The following is a 13,165-nucleotide window of genomic DNA, read 5'->3' as shown; positions in this document are numbered from 1 at the left end:
GCAAATGATGTTTTAATTTACTAATTTCTTCTTTCTTCTTTTTCTGTTGGATTAGACAACAATTTATATTGAATATTTCTATAATATAAATATTTATATTCGATATTTGTAATATTTCTAACACCGCTCTAAATAGTATTTAGCAGAAATTATCAGAAGAAAGTAATAAATCTAAATATGTACCCAAACAACAATAGCAAAACAAGGAGATTGTATATATATATATATATATATATATATATATATATATATATATATATATATATATATATATATATATATATATATATATATATATATATATATATATATATATATATGATGACACTATACTCCGGGATATCATCCGTTCGCTCGTTGAACTCCGACTGGAATCCTGCATCCGACTGGAATCCTGCAAATCCTGCAGGATGCACAGCATGGGGATCTCGGAAACTATAAGAGATACAGTGTCGGTTAAATTAGACAAAAGTTGCGCATTTTGATACCGAACAAGATCCCGTTTTACAAATTTGAAAATTCCAAGCCGTTCCGGAAATATCCGAGAAAAACCGAAATATTGCGATTTCGTTTTTATTATTTTTTAAAGCTATTTGAAAAGATATGAAAAAACGGAAAACACTTTTCCATTGGCACTTTTTAATCTCTCCAAATTGACGTTAACAAATTTTCATTACAGCGTTTCGATTCCATGGAACCACCATCAACTTTGATTTTTCTTATGGGACGGAAAAAAAGTACACACAGTATTAGGTTGTGCTTTTCATTGCGAATTCAACGATGTACGATACAATACGGTTACTTATGTTTTTATCCAGAAAAATGGCTTTTTAATACATTTCTAGTATTTTATTGTAGGCCATGAGATCCGAACGATGAAAGGCAAAAGAAAATGGTTGACAAGTTCGAGTTAATGTGTTTATTTATTTACTAACTCTAACTGTTCATTTAACATAACAACTAAATCCAACAAGTTAATGAAAAACAAATTCTATAACAAATGTTCGAATAAATGACCTCCATTTTCTAGGCATAAGTACGCCCGTCTCACGGTAGACTCCAAAACACGACTTAACATTTCAGGAGTAATTTTATTAAACGCTGCTCGTACTGATTGCCGTAATTGTTCCTCGTTGTCAAAACATTCTTTGAATACCTCATTTTTTATGTAGCCCCATAAGAAAAAGTCCAAGGGAGTTAAGTCCGGGGACCTTGGAGGCCAAGGTGTTTCACTGTAAGTCCCAATGTATTTTCCATCAAACCGTTCAGTTAAATATTGGCGAACTTCTCTGGAGTTATGGGCTGGGGCACCATCTTGTTGGAACCAGCAGCCTTGCACAGCGCCTAGCGGTAAATCATCTAAGGCATCTTCTAAATCGTGCCTCAAGATGTCAAGGTACCGCTCGGAAGTTAAGGAATTATTATAGAAAATAGGGCCTATAATCTTGCTACCAAAAATCCCACACCAAATATTAAACCCAAAGCGAACTTGATGTCTGGATAGTCTATTAACACGTGGATTTTGTTGCGACCAATAGTGTGTATTGCGCCTGTTATAAATACCGTTATTGGTCACCATACTTTCATCAGACCAAATCACTTTATATGGAAAATTAAAACTCTCATCACGCATCCTGGTATACCACTCACAAAAATGTCTACGTCGTTCGTCGTCACCCGGTTTTAATCCTTGACATATTCTGAATTTGTAAGGCTTAAATTCATTTTTCCTTAAAATAAACTGAGCTGTAGATTTAGCTACTCCATTCTGGTCTTCAATTTCTCTGGTAGAAGTTTGTGGATTTTCGATAACAGATTGTAGAACAATGTATTGGTTTTCTTCATTGGAAGGTTTTTGTCGGGATAATGCAGGCTTCTTAAATGATCCATATTCTTTCAGATTAAATAACAAACGCCGAAAAATACTCTTGTCAGGTTGTCTCCGCTCTGGGTATTTGTTAGAATACATACGCTCGGCTTCCACACAATTTCTTTGGCATCAGATGTAGCAAGACAGCATATCACATTTTTCTTCGTTTGTAAAATTACCTCCCTCCATTGTAGAACAAAATAAATTAGAAAAAGACAACAACAATAAAAATACAAAAACAATAACTAAAGGAATAAACTTATGATCGACTGATAACAAAGACAAATAACATTAATGTGTCATTGAAATTGACTGGATGTCATTTTGTCATGGCCTACTCCATTTAAATGCTGAAATGTATTAAAAATCCATTTTTCTGGATAAAAACATAAGTAACCGTATTGTATCGTACATCGTTGAATTCGCAATGAAAAGCACAACCTAATACTGTGTGTACTTTTTTTCCGTCCCATAAGAAAAATCAAAGTTGATGGTGGTTCCATGGAATCGAAACGCTGTAATGAAAATTTGTTAACGTCAATTTGGAGAGATTAAAAAGTGCCAATGGAAAAGTGTTTTCCGTTTTTTCATATCTTTTCAAATAGCTTTAAAAAATAATAAAAACGAAATCGCAATATTTCGGTTTTTCTCGGATATTTCCGGAACGGCTTGGAATTTTCAAATTTGTAAAACGGGATCTTGTTCGGTATCAAAATGCGCAACTTTTGTCTAATTTAACCGACACTGTATCTCTTATAGTTTCCGAGATCCCCATGCTGTGCATCCTTATCTTGGACACACTGTATATATATATATATATATATATATATATATATATATATATATATATATATATATATATATATATATATATATATATATATATATATATATATGATGACACTATACTCCGGGATATCATCCGTTCGCTCGTTGAACTCCGACTGGAATCCTGCATCCGACTGGAATCCTGCAAATCCTGCATCCGACTGGAATCCTGCAGACGTTTCGCCAAAATCTCACTTGGCATCTTCAATGCTCGCGCTCCGAAAACACTTCGAACACACACATATATATATATATATATATATATATATATATATATATATATATATATATATATATATATATATATATATATATATATATATATATATATATATATATATATATATATATATATATATATAATTGCAACTACAATAATAATATTGTTTTAAATTCTAATATCATTAACATCTAACATCATATAAAGAGTACGGCATTGGCAGCAGGATGTAAATATGATTTTTGTAGATTTTGAATTCTTTACCACACATTTCAAAAATAAACTTTTCTTAATTATTTAATTTTTTATTAGAAAAAAAAGTCTTGTGTATTTCCGTTACGTTTACGTTAATTCCAACTTAGCATACTTCTTAATTTGTGGTAAATCGATTTCATTCAATATGAAAAACAAATCAGCTAGGCGGTGCGGACCCGTTACCCCACAATTTCGCGCCAGTCTGGAAAAGTTAATATTGACAGAGCCACGTAACAAGGGCGCAAAGGACGCCTGGAAATTGACTAGCTAAAAGTGGAATATATCTTGTAAAATATACAGAGACTGGGTCTCGCGCCTCTACCGGGTATACAGTTGAAGTAACAATATACAAGAAAATTCAGTTTACTATGATCGTAGCATCCTTCTGAAAATTTTAATTTAATTTGTATATACCGTTTTTATAGCGTTTCATCCGGGCGTCCATATATGGACGCTTGGTTGTGGACGGACGCTCGAAAGATAGTAAATTGTTAATGTACGGACGCTATAGAAGCGGTATATACATCAATCTAAGTAGTCTAAATTAAAATTTTCAGAAGGTCGCTACGATCATAGTAAACTGAATTTTCTTATATATTGTTAGTTCAACTGTATACCCAGTAGAGGCGCGAGACCCAGTCTCTGTATATTTTACAAGATATATTCTACTTTCAGCTCGTGGATTTCCAGGCGTCCTTTGCGCGTTTGTTACGTGGCAACGCTGTCACTATTAACTTTCCAGACTGGCGCGAAATTGTGGGGTAATCTGCAACGCCTAGTTGTTTTGTTTTTCAAATTGAATTAAATCTTCAGCTCCATTAAGCAACATTATTAAAATATTGTTTTAATTAAACAAAGTTGCACCAGCAAGTTTTGGTTTTTTATATGCGAATATTATGCAATAACTTCTGAATCTTTTTTAATTTTTGGGTACATTTTTAGATTTATTACTTGCTTTCCATAATTTCTGCTAAATGCTATTTAGAGCGGTGTCTAATGCAATAGGAAAAGAAGTTGTTGGAATTCGCAAATTAAAATATCATTTGCTAAATACTTATCTAAATAATTAGGTAATAAAATATTTTGAATTTATAGTCTAATAATATTATATTAATATTAATATGTCGCCTATTAAAGCCCGCAACATATAAAAACTATTTTAAACTATTTTATTGAACGATTTAAGTTTTTGACTTTTGCTTTTAATCTATATTTTAGTAAAAATTATCATTTTGAAATGAACTTTGATAAAAGTTATTCGATAAAAGTGTCCTTTTTAATAGTTATTTTTCTTCATTGTCCCCTAAGATATAAATAAAAATAAAGTTGAACAAGGAATGAGGGGGATAAAAAGTAAAGTACGGAATATTCAATAATGTGCCACCACTGCCACCGATCAATATTTTGATATATTACTTTTTTTAATGTACCTAAACGTAGTTCGTAACAATGTTTTTCTAGATATAGTCTCAAAATGCATAACTAGTGTATAAACCTCTGAGCTAAAGTATCTTTTTAGGTGATTTTCGACATGTTTTCTGTAAACTTTTGCCTCGGGATAAAAAGTGTCTTTAGTTCCTTGGATACCATCTAAATTTTTTTCCCAAATTCATTTAAAAAATCCCCTTTAAATTCCTGCTCTAAAATATCCATTATACAGTGTGGCTTAAAGACGTTACCTAGGGCTGCGAGCCACATGGGATATTACCGGTGATATATTAGCCAGGGCTTTGGTTTGTCAATTCTGATGGTCAAGGTACGCATATAGTATGCAACACCTTGTAAACTTCTTTAGTCACTCATTTGTTAAGCACTTGCTCCGTTCGTGTCAAATAAACTAATATGGCGTTTATCAAAAATTTCTGATGATTTTTTTTTTAAAGGAAACTTTCACAGAATCATGTAAGACTATTTAGAAATATTCTGCATTCTACCTGCATCGGTGGTGGATAAATCGAACTTGCTGACGTTTCGCCAACCATCATGGAGATCTCACAGCTGGTTCTGTTCATAAATTTGACCGTTACAAGAAAAATATGTTCCAGACAAGCATTTTTCAATTCGGTTGAATAGGTTTAATTCCAGATGCCCGAATTGCAATATATCTGAAAGAGCTATGTCAAAACTAACCAGAGAAACAGAACAAAAAATATACGACTATGACTAAGTCATAAGCAGTTGCCGAAAACAATAATAAAACCGAAATCTCATTCGATCAAATTAAATCAATCAATGTAATCAATTTTTCTACCCGGAAATATCCGAGAATCTATAGAAATCTCTAAACAACCGCGACTCTTTCTTTCACTAATATGGAAGTCTGAGACAATGTTCATGTCCCTCTTTTAGCACCGCCTCTCTTAAACAGTATATAAGTGGATTTAGAATAGAATGTGAGCAAGCTTCACTTAAGCTCTGAAAAAGCGATCGGGATGATTGGCGAAACGTCAGATAGCTTTATTTATAAACAAACGATGCAGTTGTCTCTGTTCTTTATAATTTTATAAAAATTTAAAAAGTCCTTATTTTTATTAAAACTAAAATAGTAACTTCTAATTCTTCTTCCTAAATATTCCAAATAACTAACATTGGTCCATTTTAGACCAACATTAAACACATACAACACAGTGATACGATGCCTCAGTTGGCCTTGTAAAAGAAAATAATTGAAAATTACATTAATTTCTAAATTAACAGTTTTTATTAATTTGGTACAATAATTTATTGATCTGCAAGTAAGTCAACTGTCAAGAACTTAGAAAACAATTTTGAAAAATAATATTTAAATATTAGTATTTACTTTTTACAAAACTTCTAGGTTCCTCCTGCGTCGGTTTTTGCTGAGTCGAACTTGCTGACGTTTCACCAATCATTCTGTTGACTTCTTCAGAGCTTGATTGAAAGTGGCTCGCATTTTACTCAGTACCTGCATGTTGGTGACAGGTGAAGACCAGAGTCGCGGTTAAGATTGTTAGGTTGTTTATAGATTTCTATAAACTCTCGGATTTTTTGTTGATAGAATAATTGATTACATGCAAGAATTTTAGTGTGATTGTGTTCAGCAACAGCTGATGGGTTTATTTGTCTTAGTCGTAAGGCTCCTTCATATTCTTTGAGTCGAGTTGATATTTTTCGTCTGGTTTCTCCAATTTATTCTTTGCCGCATATGCATGGAATGCTGTAAATCTCATCTCAAATGGAATTTTATCTTTGACGGACCGAAGATGTCCAGAGATTTTGGACAAGTGATAAGTCTGGTTTTGACGTTATACTTCTTTAGAACTTTTGATATGTGTTCAGTGATATTTTGAATGTAAGTGGCAAGTGTAGGATTGCTTTCGGCCTCATTGCTATTGGCTCATTTAGCTCCGCCCCCCTCAAACAATATATAAGCAAGTACAGAGTAAAATGCGACCCAGTTTCAGTCAAGTTCTGAACAAGCCAACAGGTTGATTGGCGAAACGTTAGCAAGTTCGACTGACCAAACACCCACCCAGGAGGAACCCAGAAGTTTTGTAAAAAGTATTACAGTAGCCTGTTTCTTTGAATAATTAATATTAGTATTTATTTTCAATTATTAAGTTGTAAAAAAAGTCTTTTAGATTTCCATTTAAAAAATATTGGTTATTAGGGCACCCCAGAAATAAACACTTTTTATGCGAGTTTAGGTCTAATCATCGCCTGACTAACGTAGATACAAGTGCAATATTTCTGGCAAACATATTACCTTAAAATCAATCAAAGAATTACTTTCCGAAATCGCGCGACGTATTAAAGAAAACATCTACACAAAGAAATTCAGTTTAGCAAAGAGCTTTAAAAACTAACAATTCTACCAAAAACAAATATAATAAAATAAAAAAATAAAACAGTTCGCAACAAAGTATTTTTCAAAATATAGCGAAAATATGAATCGCCTTATACCCGCTCGACTGTAGACCGTTCATGTTAAAAACGAGAACCGTGTTCTGAAGACGATACCTATTTATATGTACTTTAATACACAATCATTCGGGCATTGTTGCTCGGACGCTCAGAAATCTGCGCAATAAATGAAAATTATACATAAGGACGCTAGGATGCTGGAATGTAAAAGTTTTCCCGTGTATATTGGACGCTAGCAAGTCACCTCTATGGATACGTCTCTGAACGTCCAGTATCGTTTTCTTCAAGATCTTCAAGATCAAAAAATACACTTCACCACAACCTTCCAATAGCAATGAGGCCGAAAGCAATCCTACACTTGCCACTTACATTCAAAATAAAGAAGTATAACGTCAAAACCAGATTTACTAACCAAAACTAACCAGATTTACGACTTGCCCAAATCTCTCAACATCTTCTGTGCGTCAGAGATAAAATTCCATATGCATATGCGGCAAAGAGTACATTGGCGAAACCGGACGAAAAATATCAACTAGACTCAACACAACCGTTGCCGAACACAATCACGAAAGCGGACATAAAATTTTATTCGATAAAACTAAAATTCTTGCATGTAATCAATTCTTCTACCAACGAAAAATCCGAGAGTCTATAGAAATCTATAAACAACAAATAAAGAACATGGACAACTGCGATGAGAGCGGATTCGTTACTCGCCAAAATTAACATTTTCTTCAGAAGGGTATTTGCAAATCTTCTAGATCCCTTCTGCATCGTTTGTTTATAAATAAAGCTAGCTGACGTTTCGCCAATCATCCTGATGGCTTCTTCTTCAGAGTCGCGGTTAAAATTGTTTGGTTGTTTAGAGATTTCTATGGATTTTCAGATATTTCCCTGGTAGAAGAATTGATCGAATGAGATTTCGGTTTCATTATTGTTTTCGGCAACTGCTTATGACTTTATTTGTCATAGTCGTATATTTTTTGTTCTGTTTCTCTAGTTTTGACATAGCTCTTTCAGATATATTGCGATTCGGGAATCTGGAATCAAACCTATTCAAATGAATTGAAAAATGCTTGTCTGGAATAAATATTTCTTTTAACAGTCACATTTATGAACAGGACTATCTGTGAGATCTCCAGGGTGGTTGGTGAAACGTCAGCAAGTTTTATCAACCACCAACGCAGGTAGAATGCAGAATATTTGTAAATAGTCTCACATTATTCTGTGGAAGTTTCCTTTAAAAAACTTCACAAATCTTTGCTAAACAAGTTTGATAAACGCCATATTAGTTTATTTGACACGAACGGAGCGAGTGCTTAATAATTGAGAGACTGAATAAGTTTACAAGGTGTTGCATACTATATACCTTTACCATAAAAATTCACAAACCAAAGCCCTAACTAATATATCACCGGAAATATCCGAAGAGGCTCGCAGCCCTAGGGGACCTATTTAAGTCACACTGTATAATGGGTATTTTAGAGCAGGAATTTGAATTGGAGATTTTTTTAAATGAATTTGGGAAAAAAATTAGATTGTATCCAAGGAACTAAAGAGGCACTTTTTATCCCGAGGCAAAAGTTTATAGAGAATATGTAGAAATCACCTAAAAGTTACTTTAGTTCAGAGGTTTATAAACTAGTTATGCACTTTGAGAGCATATTTATAAAAACATTGTTACGACTTACGTTTAGGTACATTGCAGTGGTAACACATTATTGAATATTCTGTACTTTACTTTTTATCCCTCTCATTACTTGTCCAACTTTATTTTTATTTATATCTTAGATGACAATGAAAAAAAAACTATTGAAAAGAACATCTTTATCGAATAACTTTTATCAAAGTTCATTTCAAAATGATAATTATTGCTAAAATATAGAAATGTTACTTTTCACATTTATTTTGGTTTGAATAAAAGCAAAGGTCAAGAACTTAAATCGTTCAATAAAATAGTGTAAAATAGTTTTTATATGTTGCAGACTTTAATAGGCGACATATTAATATTAATATAATACTATCAAATCAAAATACTTTATTACCCAATTATTTAGATAATTATTTAGCAAATGATATTTTAATTTGCAAATTCCAACAACTTCTTTTCCTATTGGGTTAGACAACCATTTATATTGAATATTTCTATAATATAAATATTTAAATTCGATATTTTTAATATTTCCAACAACACTCTAAATAGTATTTATTAGAAATATTCGGAAGAAGGTAATAGGTCTAAAGATGTTCCTAAAAATTAAAAAAGATTCAGAAATTATTGCATAACATTCGCATATAAAAAAACAAAACTTGTCGTCTCTACATGCTAGCACTATGGAGCGCCAATCGATTTCATTCAATATGAAAAACAAAATAACTAGGCGATGCAGACCCGTTACCCCACAATTTCGCGCCAGTCTGGAAAGTTAATAGTGGCAGTGTTGCCACGTAACAAACACGTAAAGGACGCCTGGAAATCGACGAGCTGAAAGTAGAATATATATTTTAAAATATACAGAGACTGGGTCTCGCGCCTCTACCGGGTATACAGTTGAACTAACAATATACAAGAAAATTCCTTCCTTCTAACAATTTTAATTTGGACTACTTAGATCGTGTATATACCGTTTCTATAGCGTTGCATCCCGGCGTCCATATATGGACGCCCGGTTGTAGATGGACGCTCGGAAGATAGCAAATTGTCATATATTCTTGAGGCTTGAGTTATAAAGACAAGAGTGACTGAGGAGGTTGATTTACTGTAATTCTAACATATTTTACTTATTAATTCTTATCTTTTTATTGCAAGAATTTTTTGGAAAAGTAAAAGACAAGGCCGAAAATATGGAGAGGATCATAAAAGAAAAAGACAAACATGGTAAAGGATTATTGAATTAGCTTTTTAGATTGCCAGAAAAGTTTTGGTCCTTCTTTTCAATGGTGCATTTGTTTAGTGCATGTGAATTCAGTCTTGTCAGCAGAATTAAATAGCTTTATTTACTTGGTTTATTTTTTAACGAAACGTTGAGAAGAGGCTTGTTTGAAGCTAAGTTTGAGTATGAAAATATTTTGGAAGTTTGTGTTTAAATTCAATGTTTTTACATCCGGGGTTTTCTTCAAAATGTTTGTATTTGTGCGATAGTTTTGATGGACGCATATTTTGTTAGTGTTTTCAAGGCCGGAGAAATATGGAATATATTGGGACGTTTATTACCATATAGAATGCAGCAATTTACGTTAAAAAGACAATCCAGGGTTCAGTTAGGACGAGGTTTGCTATGGATGACGTTACCATCCAAAATTTGTTGGTTTTATGATATATTATTCTTACCCAATGTATTAGCAAACCAGGAAGTCGACAATCGGGACTGTTTATACAATGATCCCGATGGATCTGTAAAATGATTAGGAAAGATTTGATTACATCTTTGTCTTTAAACTGACTTTGAGAACCATTGAAACTTACATAAATTGTGTAAAAAGAAATACAATTATTAGTTTTAAATTTGCTAAATGTTTCTCTGCTTCTTTTTTTTTAGGGTGTTTCTGTATTTGCGAGAATCTTACGTACATATTTAAAATTAACCTACCCAAAATTTGTGCTTGGAAATTTTGGCAGACAATTTATTCTTTCTTAACATTTTCACCACTTCGTTGATTAGTTTAAGCATTAAAAAAAAAGTTGTAATTAGCAATAATTTATTTAATTCCCTATAAAATTCAGGTCGAGACTATAAAGCACCCATTCATCAGGCGACTACATAAGTCAAGAGGCTGTACTACATAAACCAGAACTCACGTTATTTAGATTCTCAATTTAATTGAAAGCCATGTTTCATTGCAGTTTGTGGTCATATCACCCTCTTCAGATTTATGCATGGTGTGTATACTGTGTTTTTTTCTTTAATAACAAAAGATGGTGTTTACATTTAAATTTGGGTATTGCACTCCTTTGGACGAATTTTTTGATTTTTCAGTTCATCTTAGAGTGCCTACTAGTGGCCTTTTCGAACTTCCATTTTAAAAATTTGATTTGGTAACATACTTGTTGCATCAGTATTTGGAATGTATTTGATAGGTTTCGCATGTGTCACGTATCATCTATAAAACACATTTGATTTTTTTGTTATAGATTATATTATTAGATAGGTTGTCCGAAATAATTTTATGTTAGCCTTGTTTGTTTTTGATTTTGTGTTTGAGCTTGTAGGTTTCTGTTTGAATGTTTTAAATTTGCCATCAAATATCATTCCATTTGTTAATTCTACAAAAGTTCTTATGGTATTTCAGAATTTTCTAGGGTCTGTAACCATATTATTTATATATAGGTATATTGGCAAAAATGAAGGAAGGCGCTGAGACAGTACACACTAAAATTCAAGCCAAAGCCGAGAGTGTCTTAAAAGGAGGTGATAACTGCAAAGGTTGGTTTAAGCGAATTGATGGGTATATCCTGATATATAACAAATAAAAACGCGGGTTTTCGTTATATTTTATTTTTTAATATATGTGCCTTGTGTAAGTCTTTAAAATGGCGATGGCAAAGTGCGTATCTTATAGCGTGTGTAACAATCTGTAAAACGCTCTTCCTGTCATTACTGTGTTACTAATCAGAACCTCAGTCCTAAAAAAACGCATATGTCAACAAATTATCTGCTCAAGCTTAGTAAGTATTTTTGAAGTAACTCTGACAGTCTGTAAGTTTTATATTTTTTAAGATAGTTTTTTTTTATCTTGGTTCACCTAAAACTGTGTGTGCACTATATTGCTTTCAAAGAGGGAATCGACAGCCTCATGTATATTTTTTATAACCCTGATTTTTATTGTTAGAACATATTAGACTTTTTTATTAGTTCATTCGTTTGACCAGACTTTGCTCATTTGTAGTAAAAATTGCAATTTTATAACAAAAAAAATAGAATAAAACTGAGACAAGTGTTTCTCGTTACTTTGCTAGCTGCACAACGTTTCGAACAAATACCACTGTCTGGTATCAAATGTGAAACTATATATTTACCTCAATTTCTATTTTTGAAATGTTACTTTTGAGAATCCGTTATACTATGTTTTACTAAACGCAACTCATTACATATCAAACAAACATTACAATAAGAAATTTATTAGTTATACAATAATTACAAATAATATCGCTCGCATTTGATGTGTAAGTAAGTAACTGCAATGATCGATTACAGACGAAAGTTTAAAGTATAAGAGTAAATTATATTTTTAAGAAATAATAATGCGTTCACCCATCCGGTTTATAAAATAAAGACTATGTTAGTTTAAACAACTCTTTAACTAAATACACAATTGAAAATTGTGATTTAGGTCTCCAACAAATAAATTAAACTTATAGTTATCTGCGATTCCATTCTGTGTGATGTATCTTCGCGGATGTAAGAAATTCACTGAAGTTATGAAAGCGATATTGCAAAGCCCAACAGTTCTTTCAAGATAATCTTGTTTGTTTTATTATTATTGTTTATTAATTCCGCTAATGCAAGGAAACTAGTTTGCAATCGCATAATTTGTGTGGCCTAAATATGTATATAAATATGGTCAAAATATAATATTTATTATTTTTTTTACATGTTGCCATTAATGCATATCGGACCCCAAAAATTCGCTCTGGGATTCTAACCTTGGAATCACCGCGTATAATTTAATAAAATTTTAATATGATATATTAATTGAAAAAAATATAATAAATATAAATATCAATAGAAAGACTTCATGGTGTGATTTTCATTTTAGAAAAAAGCTATATATATTTACAATTAAATCATATTCTGGGAATTTGCCCACAACTATGTTACAAAAATCGAGATTTTTCAGAAACTGTTCGCATACGATATCCACACTTCCACTCGTTTTTGCGAACTTGTCTGTATTATCAGCATATATCTAGTAGTGATATGGTCTGCAAAAGTATTTCTTTCACACTACTCCTATTTTAGCGAAAGAAGTTTTTCATTGAAGTGAAATGAACATCTTATGCGAAAGAATAAACTAATAAAAAACGGGAAACTAATGGAAAAATTATTTATTTTAAATAAAGCACTGAAAATAGCGACTGATTCGAAGATGTTTACAACAAAAAAGGG

The 13,165-nt window shown here is 32.2% G+C and overlaps 1 protein-coding gene across 7 annotated transcripts in view; it reads left to right on the top strand.

The window, feature by feature from the left end:
• Nucleotides 1-13,165, top strand: part of LOC132708820 (WD repeat-containing protein 7) — a 48,123-nt gene that overhangs the window by 27,819 nt on the left and 7,139 nt on the right. For 4 of the 7 annotated variants that reach the window (XM_060681440.1, XM_060681432.1, XM_060681464.1 and 1 more), the window contains exons 15-16: nt 9,868-9,936; nt 11,387-11,482. The exons of 1 other annotated variant lie outside the window; for it this stretch is intronic. In XM_060681440.1, coding sequence (XP_060537423.1) covers nt 9,868-9,936; nt 11,387-11,482 — 165 coding nt within the window. The remainder of the gene's footprint in view (nt 1-9,867; nt 9,937-11,386; nt 11,483-13,165) is intronic. 2 more of the 7 variants (XM_060681449.1, XM_060681456.1) reach the window with 2 other exon arrangements.

Source organism: Cylas formicarius, unplaced genomic scaffold (genome assembly GCF_029955315.1).
Source record: "Cylas formicarius isolate icCylForm1 unplaced genomic scaffold, icCylForm1.1 PGA_scaffold_10__41_contigs__length_53128322, whole genome shotgun sequence".
NCBI lineage: Eukaryota > Metazoa > Arthropoda > Insecta > Coleoptera > Brentidae > Cylas > Cylas formicarius.
The sequence above is the reverse complement of the archived record's forward strand: the minus strand, read 5'-3'. Positions and strand labels throughout refer to the sequence as shown.